We start from the raw sequence: 17,500 nt of genomic DNA on the forward strand, positions 1-17,500 counted from the left end.
ACAACTAGCCACGGTGACGGAGATAATGCGAGTTAATGCAAGCTTATTTGTGCATTTGCAGTGCCATCTGTTTGCTTTCATTTCGGTGACCAAAATTCCTCTGGTGCACCTGCGGATTGTCTCAGGTGTTATATTGTACAAGTTGGTGAACCATGCTAAACGCAGATATCTGATATGGGCCACTCTCAAATGTAGATGTAAACAGGCAGTCCAAAAAAAATCGAATATAGGCAGAACGGTGCTTCGAAGCCTGCCAGTGTACACACATAGGCTCATGGCAGCAGTTTTCAAACAGTAAAGTTGATGAACTTGATAATTAAAGGGACAATTTTCCAATTAGCAATAAGCTTTGTATCTTTAGAAAACCAGTCATGTTTTTGAATGGTCGTGCATCATCAGTTTGCCTTGAGATGGGAGAAATACGGATTTCAATGAAACCCATAAATCGGACTTCCTGCTTTCAATGATGTAAAATGCTGATTTTTACATCATTGAAAGCAGGAAGTCCAACATTGAAATCCGTATTTCTCCCATCTCAAGGCAAACACTCGGCCTACACTCTCTTAGCTCCTGAGCCCCTCCACCCTCTCTAAGTGCCTTCTGTGTGTTCCCAAAGGAATACAAAATATTTCCTTCAACTACAGAAGTGAAGAACACTATTTTTGCAGTTTGTAGTGAAACCTTTCCTTGTCTCTGGTTCCATGTGTCTCCTGGTTCTTTAGGGTATAGCTCTGATCAATGGGACTCAGATGATGTCATCTCTGGGTGCGGAAGCATTGGAGAGAGCACAGGCCATCGCTCGTCAAGCTGACATCGTGGCAGCCCTCACTCTCGAGGCGCTCAAAGGCACCCCCAAAGCCTTTGACAAGGGTATGTGCCAACTCTCAGCTGCCTGCCTACAGTATGTGTCTGTCTGCCCATTTTCATTTAGACGTCTGTGTCTACAAGCTCAACTATCAGTGTGTCTTCTGTCTTCAATGGGTAATTTACTTTCTTGCTGAGCTCGTTGTGTGTACTGTGTACACGTGTGTGTGACACCTTCTCTGTTCATTATCAGATCTCCACGCTGCAAAGCCTCAGCCCGGTCAGATGGAGGTGGCCTTTCGTATGCGCTCTGTGCTGCCCTCTGCCCTTTACACTTCTGAGATCACAGGTGAGTGATCTCTCTCTCTCTCTCTCTCTCTCTCTCTCTCTCTCTCTCTCTGTCTCTGTCTCTGTCTCTCTCTCTCACACACACATACACACACACAAACACACACACACACACACACACACACACACACACATGAACACATGGAATGATAAAGACATCTATGTATGAGTACAGTATAAGGATTCTTGTGTAACATCATCTTCTATATGTCTCCTCCAGGGGGCGCATATGACCGAGTTCAAGATCCCTACACATTACGCTGCTGTCCTCAGGTGAGAAGACACACACGCACGCGCGAAGCACTCACTCACATATAACACCTCACCCACACACTCACACTACTGTCATCTCTGTACATCTCTCACAGGTGCACGGGATTGCAAATGACACCATTGCCTTTGTGAAGAATATCCTGACCACTGAGCTCAACAGTGCTACAGACAACCCGGTACACTTACTCATGCCCTCATCAATTTACATTACGCCATATATGATCCTATTACAGTTTTTCTTTATCAACTATACCCACACCTGTTTACTAAATTATTTAATTTAATTACTAAATAATAAGGTGAACCTACTGTAGGCGTCACAAACCATCACCTTCCATTTCCCATAACTTTCACTTCAGAGAATACATCCATTGCTCAAAGTAAAATGAAAACTCTGACATCTCTTACAGCTGGTGTTTGCTGAGAGAGGAATTACTATCTCTGGTGGAAACTTTCATGGAGAATACCCAGCAAAGGTATGCAGACATGAACATGGATTGTATTTCTATGCAAAGGATTAATTGTGTGTAGTTATTATGTTTCCGAAATGTTTTATTTTAATTTTCTGCTTTGCAAATGCAGGCCCTGGATTACCTGGCTATAGGTGTGCATGAGTTGTCCTGCATCAGTGAGCGTCGCATTGAGAGACTGTGCAACCCCTCCCTCAGTGAGCTTCCTGCGTTCCTGGTTAACGAGGGCGGCCTCAACTCTGGCTTCATGATTGCGCACTGTACCGCCGCAGCATTAGGTGTGTGTGTGTGTGTGTGTGTGTGTGTGTGTGTGTTGTGTGTGTGACTGTTAACACTGAAAATGAAAAAAGTGTGTACACATAAGTAAGCATTTGTATATATATGCCTTTAAATAGAATAGGTCTTCTATAATGGTATAAAATGGTGGTTTGATATTGGATTATTTGATTCTGTATTTTCAACCACATTTCTTCACAAAAGTGTCCTTAGCAGCTCATTTTCAGTGTATGAAAGTCAGAGTTTCAGAGTGTGTGTGTGTGTGTGTGTGTGTGTGTGTGTGTGTGTGTGTGTATGTATGTATGTATGAATATGTATGCATGTGTGTTTCAGTTTCGGAGAATAAGGGTCTGTGTCACCCCGCCTCGGTGGACTCTCTGTCCACCAGTGCGGCTACTGAGGACCACGTCTCCATGGGGGGGTGGGCCGCACGCAAGGCCCTCAGGGTGGTGGAGCATGTGGAGCAGGGTAAGACCCCCCTGGACCTGGAGAGAGAGAAAGAGAGAGAGAGAGAGAGAGACTTGTGTGTAGTGACTAACTGCACACTAACTAACTATCTTTTAAAAAAAGCTTTATGTTAAATGTATTTTATTGATACAGTATATATATTTTTTTATCTGTTTTAAATTGCATTTTATGTTTTTTGTTTTTCCATGTTTTATGTTTTTCATTTGCATTATATTTTGTAGCACTTTGAGATTGACCATAATATAAAGTGCAATACAAATAAAATGTATCATAATTATTATTATTATTATTATTATTATTATTATTATTATTATTATTATCATTATTATTATTATTTTCTGTCTCAGTGCTGGCCATTGAGCTGTTAGCTGCCTGCCAGGCCCTGGAGTTCCGTCTCCCTCAGAAGACCACACCCCCCCTGGAGGAGGTGCGCAAGCTGGTCCGCTCTGTGGTCAGGTAAGAGAGGACACAAGAGCACCTTTAAAGAGTAACAGGGTACTGTAACTTTAAAGTATAACTTTGTATGAACAGCAAGGTGATCTGTTTTCCCATCAGGCCTTGGGACAAGGACCGTGCCATGAGCCCTGACATCGAGGCCGCACACAAGCTCCTGCTGGAGGGAAAAGTTAGCAGTCTCTTTCTGTCTTGGGATTGACCTTCCATATTTTGTCACTTTCGTCTGTTTATCTCATCTGTTCTGGCTCATATTTGGGGCCCTCATAGCTAGTGTCTCATATATAGTTTGAACCTAGTTCTAAACCTCGAGTTCTAAGTTTGTAGTCCAGGCAGGACAAGGCTATAGGCATACTGGGCAGACGAGGACAAGGCACAATTACATTATCCTTGTATGAGAACATAGCCCTTAGTGTCCTCTGCACAGTACTAGGGCGCTAACCCTGTGTTTGACCTCTGACCTGTGCAGGTGTGGGAGGTGGTGAGGCCTTACATGGAGAAGTACCAGCAGATGGAATGCCAGCAGTGAGCTCTGCCATCACCCATAATCCTTTGGGTGTGATTACCCAATTGATAACCAGGAAGTGATCAGTCACGTCAATCATAGATTCATGTACTGTATAATGCGATCATCACACATAATCCCTCCCACCAGGAGACAGATCAACCTTTTTTTAAGTTTATTGATGGTGGCAGATGCACACCACAACATGGATTACATAAACAGATAAATAAATTTGCCTGAGCAACTCAGCCTGTTTGTACGGAAGAGCAATAGGGCCACGGAGTGAAATATTTATTCTAAATCTCTGAGAAAAAAAGTCCAAATTTTTGAGAAAAAAAGTCAAAATTTTCGAGAAAAAAGTCGAAAATGTAAAAAGTCGAAAGTTTTGAGAAATGAAGTCAAAAGTTTTGAGAAAAAAAGTCGAAATTTTCGAGAAAAAAGTCAGAAAATCTGTAGAAGGCGGCTACAAAGTTTGAATTTGGGATATTATCCGTTCAAGTATTCAGTGTCAAGTGGCGCAACGCTAGCTCTCTCGTTTAATAATTAATCAAACGGGGTTCGATTCCTGCCATACGCGGAACTTCGTCATCTGACATAGTGCTGCTGTAATGGACAACTTAATTACATTTTATTTTCGAGATTGAATTAACTAGCAAAGATCTGCAGTCTTAGCACAGATTTACAGTAGGCTAGGCCCTATTGTGTTCTATCCGGACCTTGAAGAGGCGGTGTCGTGAACTTGGACTGTAGGAGGCGAAATCAGTCGGACATAGACAATGCGATAGCCTTCGTGCAGGAGAAACTGCATGCGGACAGATGCAGGGATATCGTTCAAGTACAGCTCGCTCCGGCCCGCGGGAAGGCGACATGGAAGGCGAGGCTTGACATCAAGGACAAGTTCTGGGACTGTGATCTGTTCTGCGCACGCGCGTAATAGTAGCAGGAAGAGGGGAGATTTGCCTGCCCGATCGTTTGTGACAATCTGTTGGACTGCTTATTTGTCTTTATTTCAAAATGTTTGTCTATTCATCTGTTTATTTCAGATAGTTTGTTATTAAAAACCATTAACGAAAAATCGTCGTTGAAAAATGGCCATGGAAATCAATCAACATGTAAACTTCAAATTCTGAATCATAACGGGAATCGTACCCGGGTCCCCGGAGTGAAAGACCAACACTCTAGCGTTTCACCACTTGTCAATGCGCAATTGTTCTATAATATCTTAAATATAACATTTACCGCCTTCTACAGATTTCTGACTTTTTTCTCGAAAATGTTGACTTTTTTTCTCGAAAATTTTTACTTTTTCTCGAACATTTTGACTTTATTTCTCGAAAATTTCGACTTTTTCAATTTTCGACTTTTTTTCTTGAAAATTTTGACTTTTTTCTCGAAAATTTTTACTTTTTTTCTCAGAGATTTAGAATAAATATTTTACTCCGTGGCCCCATTGCTCTTCCGTACTCTTCCGTACACTATACCAGCAATCCTGCGCAAAAAAGAAAAAAAGGCCCCGCATTCTCTTCAAAAGGAAAGTGAAAGAGAATAGTGGTAGGGGAGGATGTGTGACAGACCCGCCTATGGCAAATGGTTTGTACACTCTGTACAACCCTCAAACATTGCATCAGCTGCACACATCCACTTAGACTAAACTGACAAGCAAAATATAACCACCTTGTTTGGAGGTTGGTGATTGCTAAATTGTTCATCATTGCACAGTCACCAAGAGGGGACTTTCAAATTTAAAAATTGTGAATCAAATTTTGTTGATTTTGTTGACCTTTAATGAAAATGTGCAATACATAGTGACCACACAGCAGAGAAATCAACATTGATACAGTAAACCTTTGAATTAAATAAGAGGAATTATATTTTTAAAAAAAACAAAGGTTAAAGCAGATATCTTGTCAAAGCAACTCTGATTTGAGAGGAAATGAGTCCAGACTCAATCCCATACATAGGTTCTTTCCAACAACCACACCAATTGCATACACCCAGAGAGAGAGAGAGAGAGAGAGAGAGAGAGAGAGAGTGCAGTACATTCCAACAGCCATACTTTCACTCTCATTTTGAATGGTAAAAATCCCCTTTACATACGCTAGCCCCCTGAACTGAAATCTGAAACTGATTATATCGAAATAGCAGCTCAGAATCAGCAGATCACACCCAACAGTTTGGCAGTTTGCAAATTCAAATAATTTTCTCTCCAATCTGCAGGTCGGTTCCATGTTTCTGTGTGATGTAGAGCTTATAGGTTCTCAACCACTTTTTGGGGGGACTAGTTTTATGGATCCATTATGCAGTGGTGCTCCTTAGAAGACATGTGGACCAAAAACTGAAATTGGCAATAAGCTTCCATGAAAATATCAGGTGTTAATAAGTCTAACGGGGAAGCTACACCAAGCGTGTAACTGAAGCGTTCCATTCGCGAAGCGTATGTTGTAGCAATGGATTTTACACGTCGAGAACAGAACGCTTCAGTTACGCGCCTGGTGTAGTTCCCCTGTAAGTCTAATAAGTCTAATAAGCATGTTCACAAAACCATCACTGGCGCATCATTTCTTAACTTTAGCAACAGATCTGAGTGGCACAGACTATCCGAAAGTGTGGACATATTTTCACACTAACTTACTTGTGCATGATCACCAACCTGAATGACACTAGACATATTTATGATGAATCACAGTCGCTGAGGAGTGTGATATCATTTTCGGCCAGATGAGGTCCCCAGGTAGGCTACTTCGCTTCTTGTCACATGTTTGCTCTCACCTGTTTCTTATTACGCATCTGAGGGGATTGACCGAATTTGTTGATAAAACCTTTCCTTTTGCTCATTAATGGCTATGGAGGTAAATTCTGTGTAGATAGTAGATTTTGGAGCTGGCAATAGCAAGTACGCAGCAGTGACATATGAGACGTCCTGGGAATACACACAACCTGAGAATACACACAACCACACTGCAGAAGTAAAAGGATGTACACACATGACTGCGGTAATGGAAATTATGCCATACCACGCCTTGCAAAATTTGGGAAAGGATGCAACACTTGCTGACATTAAAAAATCCATTTAGAAAAATAAAGTCCATCGCTGTTTGGTCTAGTGCTCTTTCCTCTAAACCAGTTGGAGTCGACAGTGGTGTTCATACGCGCCTGGATGGTGGTGGCAGTGGGGCAGAAGTGGTGGCAGTGGTTGGGATGGTGTGTAGGTATCACGAGGGTTTGGGTTGCCCGTGACCAGGCAAAACATTTAACAATATGCCAGGAATATGGTGGGCAGACAAAGACTCAAAGACAAGGGATTATAATAATCAGATTAGCAGTTAGGGAGCTACAATAAAAGCTAGCGGCCAAAGCTCAGGCACCCACCGACCGAAGGGTGCGATCTGAAGAAGGCCATAGGCCGAAATGTTACCGCTTTATCATTAAAAAACACTACTTATAACTAGGATTGTGCAGCATCTCTCTCTCTCTCTCTACCCACCAAAGGGTGACCAGACGTCCCCAGTCTCCATTTTCCAAGGATATTAGAGCAAAGTTGGTGTAATAAATGTTTTACAAGAAAATTAACAATGAACTTACTGTAGCCTACATGAAATACAGGACTGACATAAGACATATTACATAAGACAAATAGTATAACATCATACTTTTTCAGATATGGGTAGCCCAGATTGTCCTGAAAAAGAAAGATATAGGCTGCATACTGTAGGCCTAGATACTGTAGCCATTACAATGACCAAGATAACTATCTTATCTAGCTGAACAACACAGGTGATCACTGGGCTACTGAATCAGAATCAGCTTTATAGGCCAGGTTTGCTAGCCTAGAAATCTAGACGCCCCTAGCGGCAGCAAACGTAATTTGGCTGGCGGGGCAGTCTAGGCACGATCCATTGAGTCAGGGAGCTGAGAACCCCCAGCACCAGCGGGCCAATCACAGCGTGTATAGAGTCGGCGGGTGGGCTTAACATAATGGTGACTGACATGCGACCAGAAGTTGCGACGGTAACGCATCCTGTTATTTGAAAACAAGAAGATGATTAGTTTAGCGTTATCCTATTGCGTGGAGAGGGAAGGTTACGCATCCTGCTACTTGAAAACAAGAAGATGATTCGTTTAGCGTTATCCTATTTGCGGGGAGGGAATTTGAAAGACAACTGTTTATCCCACCCCTCCGATTGAGCCCTGTCTACAGTGAGTGTCCAGACCCTACATCTTGATGTGGGTCTGGCTCGTCAGGCTACAGGTTTGCATGAACAAACAGGGAATTTGACTCCGGTTAATCTTTGCACCCAAGTACAACACTCAACAATAACATAAAAAACAGTAAAGAAAACAGAAAGAATAAGGGCAGTACGCTATGTATAAGAATAAAGGAATAAATACAGTACGTTTACAAATAAATAGATGCTGTGGGTTGGATAGGGTAATACAATTGTCCGGAGGGGGAGAGTGGCCTTGTTGTCCCTGTCAAGGTATACCATGGTCGTGGACACCCCAACAGGCACAGGCAAGATGCAGGATTCAATATACAATACGGTATACTGTAATCTGTATAATCTGGAGAAAAATGTAGTCTACACTATTTTGGACTATTTCTGAACTGTGAAACTCTTATGCGTATATGTGAAAATATGCGTTGTGGTTGTGAACTTATAGTATCATCATAAGCATCCCACTTGTGTGTGCATGGTTAAAATTCTGAGGTACAAAATCGTTTGGTGTGTAGGTGTCCAAGATACAGACAGAGCGCACTTACGTTTCCACTAGATGCTACAACTTTTTTTTTTCCAGGGCTTAAAAAATGTATTACAATATTCTGGGCCTGTGTAGCCCTTTTGTGACTCAAAGAACACTTTCCCAGAGGCACAGAATGTGGATGAAGGTCACTCACTCTGTTATAAAAGTATGCTGCTACACACCTGTCTGCAGAAATTGATGATTTTGGTTGCCTCATTTTGCTAACTTCAAATGTCCATTCAGTTCAAATAATAGTGAGATGCAGGAGCATGTGTTTGGTTTCCATGTTGAGTGCATTGTCTTGAGTTTGCTCTCACAGAATGTTGTGCAAGCACAAATGTGCATTTGTCTGTGATGGATGTTCCATTTCAGAATGCCTTGTGGTTTCCCTTTTTAGTTTTTCCATCTGTGCGTTAATGATTTTGGTCAATCTTGTGTCAATAAACAACAAATCACTGAAGATATGAGTTGACTCAAGATCTCCACAATAATTGATAAGGTCTCCCTCCACCTCATGTTTATTTTAGGTGATTTCAAGATGCAAAGATGTAAAAATGCAAGGTGAATTCTTTATAATCACATGACCACATGTCCTGTGCCTATCACAGGAGGCAGAGGCGGTGTGGTTTGATTTCCTCTGTCAGCAAACAGCCATTTAGTTTCACTTTCTCTAGAAAGGGAACCATGTTGAGTGAAATGTACAGTATGCACCGGGCATTGTCAACATATACTTCCAGTCAAAACATCTAGACGTGTATGGGTCTCTTTTTCTGCCTAATTTTACATCACAAAACAAAACAGAAAATTCAAATTTATGAACGAACACATACAGGGTTATGTAGGAAACAGAAAAAGGGAAAACAAAAAGGGCTCCTCAAAGCAGACAACTTTTCCTGTGACACTCTCTTGGCATTCTCTCAATCACCTGAAGTTAGACACAGAATAGTTCCACTGGTCCGGATGGAGTTCCCTACATGTCGAGCACTTGTTTGTTGCTTTTTGTTCACTCACATTAATCAAGAATGAAAATATGTGTTACTCTCTCTGGGGCTGTCCATAATAAATAGAATAAAATAGAACAAAATACATAAATTACATAACCAACAGGGCAGCTTATATGCTTCTAAGAAAAGTGCATTCATTTGTCAGTGAGTTCATTTGTCAGTGAGGTGGGGAGTAATGGATATGACTGCTCTCCAGTAAAAACAGTTCCTGAGTCTGTTTTTTATTGCCGGATGGCAAGCAAAACAAAACTCTTGCCAAAATGCAACCTAGGGTCATTTTGTGAATGAGTCAAACATTCGTTTGAAAGCATAATTACAACGTAAGCATCACTTTTAAGATTTACCGGGTTTTTTTTATTTTTGGGTCAAATGGTCTTTTGAATGGGCGTGCAAAGGGAACTACTAAGATCACATCAAAATTTAACACTAAGAAGGCTCGACACAACATGAAACTTTGCTCTAAGTATCACCAGAGTTTCCTGAGCACTGAACTCAAAACACTGAACTTGGCAAACATAGCCAAAGGCACTTAAAGAAATAGACATTGAGCCATCGGGAATTTTCAACATGGTGGCAGTGGCAGCCATTTTTAAATTTGTTTACCATGCATACTGTAGGTTTTAGGAGTTACTACATTAATGATACAATTAAGTCATTCAAATTTCAAGATGCCCAATATTTTTTCAAGACGGCAGCCTTGACTGATTTAAATTTTGTAATTACATCATGTTGCATATAGATTAATTTGATATTAAGGATCTTAGTGTCAAATCACAGAACAAACACGGTGTATATCATGGGAAGACTAATTAGCGTTCCCCTTCACAGTAACAGAGGGCTGTGTAAGGCAGCTAAGGCAGCTTTTTTGCGCTTACACTACTTAGCACAACTCTTCTCACATTTGCAGGAAACAAGTTTGACTTGCCTGCATCTGAATGTCCAGAATGGTTCAATGACCCTCAGATGTCTCATTGACAGGGTGAAGGCCGTCCTTATAGGCAAGTCCCCCCTATTGGCGGCTATTGGTAACTCACTTTGGGCAGTTATCGGGCAGCTATTTTCCTATTGAAGATGCATACAAAAAGGGCAGGATATGTGTGATCATATTGGTGTCACTAACTAAGCCCATGCATTTCTATGGAGGATTCTTTGAGTGCTGTGTCTCCTCATTTGAAAGTCTCTGGTGAAGGTACAGTAGCTCTGGTGTTGATACTAGCCTCTGACCCCATACAGTACATAGCTTCCTTGATACACTGCCCCCTGAACAAGCTCCTTTAGGGAAGTCTTGTTGGGGGGATTTCCTGCACATTATGGCTCTTCACAAATAACTTCGTTCTTGCTTGGTCTATTTCTGTGGATGTGCTGTTTCGGTCATAGAGATAATAAACCTATCTAACGTAGCCATTACTTCCTGCAGAATGTCATGTGAGGCGGAAGACCGTTTTACAGGGCATTTGTGCATTCTGGAAAGACAAAAGCTAATGCAGGCTTTTCCCTATGTCCAGCAAAGTTTGATACAGAGTTGCAGCCCATCAATGCATGAAACGCTGGAAAAACACACATAAATCCTTCTTTTATAGCGGCCTGTGCAGTTGATTCTGGCATTCTGGCATGATTCCGCAAAGCACTTCAGGACCCTGGCCAGAGACTTCACCAAACATGCTCTTCTATTATGCTATTTGTCTTCATGCAAATTCCGGAAATTAAACTGGTGAACCTGATGTTGGCCATTTTGAAAACCAAGTTCAACGCTCAGTTTGTTCACTGGTCCGCTGCCAAACCATAGAGAACAATAGGAATAGCTGATCCCCGCCTAACTCTGACTGTACTGTACACTGCTCAAATACTGAAATACTGCTTTATATTGAAATGGACTGGGTAATGCGTGTAAAGGATGCCACTTCATTTTTTGGGAATTAAAATTGTGAAAAAAGGAGGGCCACAGGCCATCGGGCCCTCAGGTCACCCTCATGAAGTCTGTTTCTGACAGTGTGGTTAGAGACATTGATGCCAGTGGTCTGCTGGAGGTAATTTTGGGCTCTGGCCAGGCTCCTACAGTTCCTTCTACAAAGGAGCTTTTAGTTTCACCGTGACCATTCCTCATTCGTCTTGACCGGCTGGTGCCAATTCTTCCCCTTTTACACTGATTTCACTCTCAGTTCCCTTGCTCTGACAGTTAGTCTGCCGACTTAAACACTATTCTTCTGGCAATGGAACATATTGGTGTGCTGGTCTGGAGAAGTTGGACTACCTGTGCAACCTTTGCAGGCTCCAGATAGATACTGGCTTAAGGCAGGCTTGACGCCCGGTGTGGGCTTGACGCACAGGATTTTAGAACAGTTTTCTAACCCTGTGCGGCTGCAAACACTTCTAGTGGGCTTAGCTCCATTAAAAACAATGAAGTTCTAATTTTTTTCTTGTTGCGTCGCATCGGGTACCTGTCTGGTGGGCGTCGGCCTTTATGCTACCGGTAGTGACACTGACCCTAACCAAATGTGAAACTAGTGAAAAATCAATCAAGATGGAAAATGTATCTGTTGCCACCACCTGTAAATCCATTCCTCTATTGGGGGCTGTCTCATTGTAACACAGCTATTGCATTGTAGCAGGCGGAGTGCTAGGAGAATGGAGTATGAAACCATAAATTGACTTCAAGAATCTAGTCTCCTGTCTCTTGAACTGAATGGGGTATTGTGCAGCTTGGCGATGAACAGGCATGACTCAAGCTGTTGAGATGTAATTCTTACCACATTCTGGCAATGCCCTCTTAGAACTGGTGGCCAATTTGACAATTTGACTGCATGTCAAGAGAGATCAGTTCTCAGTGATCCACTGTGCTGGTAGCGTTACCATACGCTAATTAACTAATTAACCACATCAGGGAAGTTAACAAGATACAGCCAAGGGGAATGGTAAAGTAAATGTTTGTTTTAAAAGATTAACACAGTACAGTGCAGGTGGCTTATTTGCTATTGTAAAGATGGAAACAATTATAGCCTAACTTAGTGGTTCCCAACCTATAGGGGTTGCCAGAGATTGCAGGGGACCGCAGAGTGTTGCCTGGGGGTTGTGAGGTCACCAAAATTATATTTGCGAACATAAATGTATAAAATCCCAATAACATACCCAGTTGGATATTAAATCATAACTCTGCATAATCCAAATAAAAAAAAAACATTTTATTCCACATTTAAATTCACGTAGCTATTTATTACCTCTCACCTCTGAACTTGGCAAGCTATCTTCAGGTCGGGCTAGGTAGGCATTGGTAATTCATCCCCAGACCCCGATTGTTGAATAAAACAATGTATTTTGTCTGAACGCGGGTAAGAGCTGCAGGTAGGGGGCCCTGGTTTGTCTTAGACACAGGCAAGCGGACCTTTAAGGAAAAACGGTTGGGACACTGGCCTAACTGACTGACCTAGTCCAACTGCAGGGCTGAACCAGCTGACTTCACTGCAAGTCCAAATAATCAGCGGCCATTTTTCAAGCGCTGAGCACTCCACCGTTTAAAATGGAGATGCAGAGACGCTGTGCAAAGACGCTGTGCAGAGACACAAAGACGCTGTGCAGAGACACACACTCTTGGTTTCCTGTCTGAAACGTGCCATTTGACATGATGCTGCATTCTGTGAAGTCATATGACCATCAGTAGGCGGGGCTTCGCTAATGTATCTAAGAACATTAGAATATTCCTTACGCATTCATCAATACTAATCTTCAGGCTCAGGTATGGTGAACAATTTAATATATTACATTTAATAGAAATGATGTAGTTAACTAGTTGAACTAAGCAATATAATGCATATGGAAATCTACATTATATTATATTATATTATAAGCCTATTGACATTGGAAAATCTATTTTGAAATTGGAATCTCTTCTCTAAAATTACAAAAACTAATCTCCAAACCTATACTATAAGGCAACACATTATAATATGTGTTGCCTTTTTATGTCTTAGTGAGTGTGAAAAAAGGCTATATCTGGTGTCCAATTTCAAACAAAACGTGAATATTTCACATATCTGCAAGAATAAAGGGTCAAACAGTCCTGCAAGGCATAGTTGCCACAACAATGAAAGGCCATATGGAGATGTATTTGCTGTTGTTGTTGTTAGTCACTGTCTAGCGTGTGCTTCCTGAGTGTCAGAACAACACTAGTGCTCTCTCACACTTCCAGAACAAGCGTAGGCTATAAGTTTAAGGTACAAATTCAAAAAGCTGTAATAACTGAGTTGTAACTGTAAAATAGACTCAAGTACAATGCATACCATATAGTGTTGGATTAGTTTGCAGCTGGCATTGTATCAATAAATCAACAGTCATTGTGTTGCAACATATTTTGCCAAATATTTACATAGGAATGTCAAACGAACTGGAATGCATCTCTGCATAGTGCAAAGGTGACCTACTAATATATATTTTTGCAGTAGCCTATTATAAAAGTAATGTTACTCTCCAAACCTTTTGACAGCCTTTGAGTAGCTGTCAAGTAATCCTCTATGGCCAGATAAAAACAGTCTGCAATATTTTTGACAAGTTATTATAGCATATTTTAATCCAGACTGCACTAAAATATCAAAACACCTGACCAATCCCAACAACAACAAAAAAGATTGACAGATTTTACCATTAGCTATGTAGATTACGACAAACGTCCCAATTGATTGTAAGAGAGTGCATCTAAAATGACCCACATAGTTGTTTCTGATTTTGTTAAACAGTTTTCCTTGATCTGAAATCTATCAATATCCTACATTTTGCACCATAAAACAAGTGTGACATCGCAAGCCAACAAAATGAGAATGTTATTGATGTTTAAGTGTTATATTTTTGTCAAGGATTTTTTTTTTTTGTCATTGTTTAGCCTAACACGGCTTTTCCGCTTTCTGTTTGTGCATCTTTCTCTTTCGCTTTTACTGTCTCAACTTCTGATCTTCCACCCCCACCCGACCTCAGTGGTTCTATTGCTTCCCCTATCACTAGCATCATGTCTCGAGTCAGTGTCCGAGCTGGAGGCGAGTGGTTCGTGGTGATGTGCGGTGATGTCAACCTCAACGCGCGCGGGCTGGGTCGGGAAGCTATCTCCCGTTCCAAAAACAAGGGTGACAAGTTCAGCATGAGACGATGCGCTGACGGAGCGCCTGTAGACCTGGACGGACCAATCAGCAGAGTGCTCCGAAACAACGATTTCGTTGAGCTCGGTACCTTACATCCATAGCCCCATAACCAAAACAAACTGTATCCAAAAGCGTTAAAAAAAATAATGAAGATATGTCGTATGCATGAAACTAAAAGGATAGGTAGCCCATTTAACAATAAGTCCTGATGAATTCTGACATATTTTTTCTGATGTTTACATAATGAATCCCTGAACCAAATGAGACAGCATAATATAGCCTATCTTACACAAAAAGGTCTTCCTATTTTGCAGTGATGGAAGGAGCCTGCTGGTCATACCCAACTCTTCCTGTGTTTGCTGCGTATCCTTTTGAGCATGCTCAGTGTGCTTTTTGTGTGTACCAGTGATTTCCATTGAGCCTTAACCAATACATAGTGCACAGGCAGCCTGGAAGGAACCAACAGAGGTTTGTATTTTTTATTTAATTAATTCATTCATTCATTTGTTCATATGCTCATTCACTTGTTGAATTGTTTAAACATTTATTCATATTCATTCGCTTTCATTTATTTGTTTCTCATTTTTGCACTTGAGCATTTACTTATTTATTCTCCTTTCTGTTTTTTAGTACCTTGCTCTGGACGGACAAAGCCTCACTACTGAGGATCTGGTCAGATTGGGAAAAGGTCTCTTGAAGATTAAGGTACAGACCGCTACTTTCACATAGAGACAGATGTCCAGACCTCATAATACTGAACTGCAGTGCAGTAGTAAAAGTAATCTCCCTCTCTCTCTCTCTCTTTCTGTGTGTGTGTGTGTGTGTGTGTGTGTGTGTGCAGCTTACTAAAGAGGCTGAAAAGAAAGTGTGCGACTCCAGGGGCGTCATTGACTCGATCGTCAAGGAAAACCGAGGTGAGGAACATGTCAAGCACTCCCAATCTCTGATCCAAGCATTAGGAAACACATGGTGTAGTAGCCTACTTGTCTATGGAGCCAGTGGGTGATCAGTGCTTTTTGTGTCCCTGTAGTTGTGTATGGAATCAACACAGGTTTTGGCAAATTTGCCCAAACAGTCGTCTCAAACGATCAGCTGAAGTAAGTTTGTAATCAATTAATCAATGTGTATGTGAGTTGAAAAAATATTTGGTCTCTAACTTTCAATTCGATTCAAGGTTTAATAACATGAATGTTAGGATACAGTGTTGCCAAAGCTTGTGGTCAATTCAAGATTATTGTTGAAGAGAGGAATAAAGAAAGAAAAGGAAAATACAGTAATGTAAATACAACATCACATTGTGTAAATGTATTACAGTTTTTTACAATCACTTTGCTACTATTTTCAGAACCTTGATGTCATTTTTCACAACTCTAGACACAAAACTCACAACCAATGATCAAAATGCACATTTTTCAAAACTCTAATCCTTTTCTCAATTGCTTGTATGCAATACACATACAACTTAGATCATTTGTTCATTCAACAAAACTCTCCTGTTCAATATGATACAACTTAACATCAAAGTACTACTATTTCAAAAGGCAATTCACACATTACATTTCAAATGAGTGTCTATTCATTTCCTTACAATGATCTAACTATCAATTGATACAACTGCTCAAAATGATAAGTAACTGTTGCATTACTTATGCAGTTGTATGGAAACACGAAACAGACACACAATCTTCCATGTTTACTGCAAATCATGAAAGTTTCAAGATACTGTAACGAGATTCACTGTCACCAATTAGCGTGGAGCATGAACCAATTAGACTACAATATCCATGGATGTAGCCTAATATTTTATATCTTTATATAAAAAATATATATATATTTTTATATTTTATATTTTCATCAGGCTGTCTTTTCTTTTCTATTTCATAGCTAATTATTTTTACTTTAATTCAAATAAACCTATGTTGTGATTGTACTGTAGTGTTTTGCATCAATATATTACAAACTTTGATCAATGATTCCACTGTGTCTGTAGTATTCTCTCTACTACTGCAGTACTTTTACAGAGATGTGTTTACTGTACTGTTCCTGTAGTACCATAATGAAACCTGTATCACCTATTTTGTTCTACAATATCTAATGATTGTACGAACAATGACACAATGAAACTATCGGTTGCTTGTGTGCGGGTGATCTATAGTTATGTTTCAGTGGTATTTCACAGTAAATTTGTTTTTTGAACCAATGATTGTGCAATTGCAAGATTTCTTTGAAGATGTGAATATGCAATCCAATGTTTTGAACATTAGAGGGCCTGTGTTACAAGTGATAACCGTTTTGAGTTTTGTGTCTAGAGTTTTGAAAAATGACATCAAGGTTCTGAAAATAGTAGCAAAGTGATTGTAAAAAACTGTAATGTAACTTAAACTTAATCTCACTCAATTTACCATTTTCAATTATTAGGGAACTTCAGGATAACCTCGTCCGGTCTCACAGTGCCGGTAACTCATTGATTGATCATTTCTGTTCTATAATACTTAAAGATAATTGTCAATAGGAAGATGGCAGCATAAAGATGCATACATGTGTGTGTGTGTGTGTGTGTGTGTGTGTGTGTGTGTGTGTGTGTGTGTGTGTGTGTGTGTGTGTGTGTGTGTGTCCGTGTCCTATAGGTGTTGGTGCTCCTTTGACTCCTGAAAGGACTCGCATGCTCCTCGCTCTCAGAATCAACGTACTGGCCAAAGGCTCCAGTGGCGTTTCCATGGAAACTCTTGAAGCCATTGTTGCTGCCTTTAATGGTGAGGAGTCAACCTAGATTTTAAATCAAGCAGCACTCACATAAATGTATTTGATACAAAACAAATGTATACATCTTTGAATAAATGTGTGTGTGTGTGTGTGTGTGTGTGTGTGTGTGTGTGTGTGTGTGTGTGTGTGTGTGTGTGTGTGTGTGTGTGTGTGTGTGTGTGTGTGTGTGTGTGTGTGTGTGTAGCGTCGTGCCTGTCCTGGGTACCTGAACAGGGTACTGTGGGGGCGTGTGGGGATCTGGCTCCACTAGCCCACCTCTCACTGGGGCTG

At 40.8% G+C, this 17,500-nt stretch overlaps 1 protein-coding gene and 1 pseudogene across 1 annotated transcript in view; both read left to right on the forward strand.

The window, feature by feature from the left end:
- Nucleotides 1-3,874, forward strand: part of LOC134071318 (histidine ammonia-lyase-like) — a 7,047-nt gene extending 3,173 nt beyond the window's left edge. Inside the window, exons 10-19 of the mRNA XM_062527994.1 lie at nt 723-870; nt 1,058-1,153; nt 1,373-1,425; nt 1,521-1,601; nt 1,836-1,901; nt 2,008-2,173; nt 2,505-2,639; nt 2,987-3,095; nt 3,195-3,264; nt 3,562-3,874. Of these exons, the coding sequence (XP_062383978.1) occupies nt 723-870; nt 1,058-1,153; nt 1,373-1,425; nt 1,521-1,601; nt 1,836-1,901; nt 2,008-2,173; nt 2,505-2,639; nt 2,987-3,095; nt 3,195-3,264; nt 3,562-3,621 (984 nt within the window). The 3' untranslated portion in view covers nt 3,622-3,874. The remainder of the gene's footprint in view (nt 1-722; nt 871-1,057; nt 1,154-1,372; nt 1,426-1,520; nt 1,602-1,835; nt 1,902-2,007; nt 2,174-2,504; nt 2,640-2,986; nt 3,096-3,194; nt 3,265-3,561) is intronic.
- Nucleotides 3,875-13,036: 9,162 nt separating this feature from the next.
- The window catches only part of LOC134071319 (histidine ammonia-lyase-like), a 9,886-nt pseudogene continuing 5,422 nt past the window's right edge, over nt 13,037-17,500 (forward strand).

The sequence above is a fragment of the Sardina pilchardus genome, chromosome 23 (genome assembly GCF_963854185.1).
Source record: "Sardina pilchardus chromosome 23, fSarPil1.1, whole genome shotgun sequence".
Classification (NCBI taxonomy): domain Eukaryota; kingdom Metazoa; phylum Chordata; class Actinopteri; order Clupeiformes; family Clupeidae; genus Sardina; species Sardina pilchardus.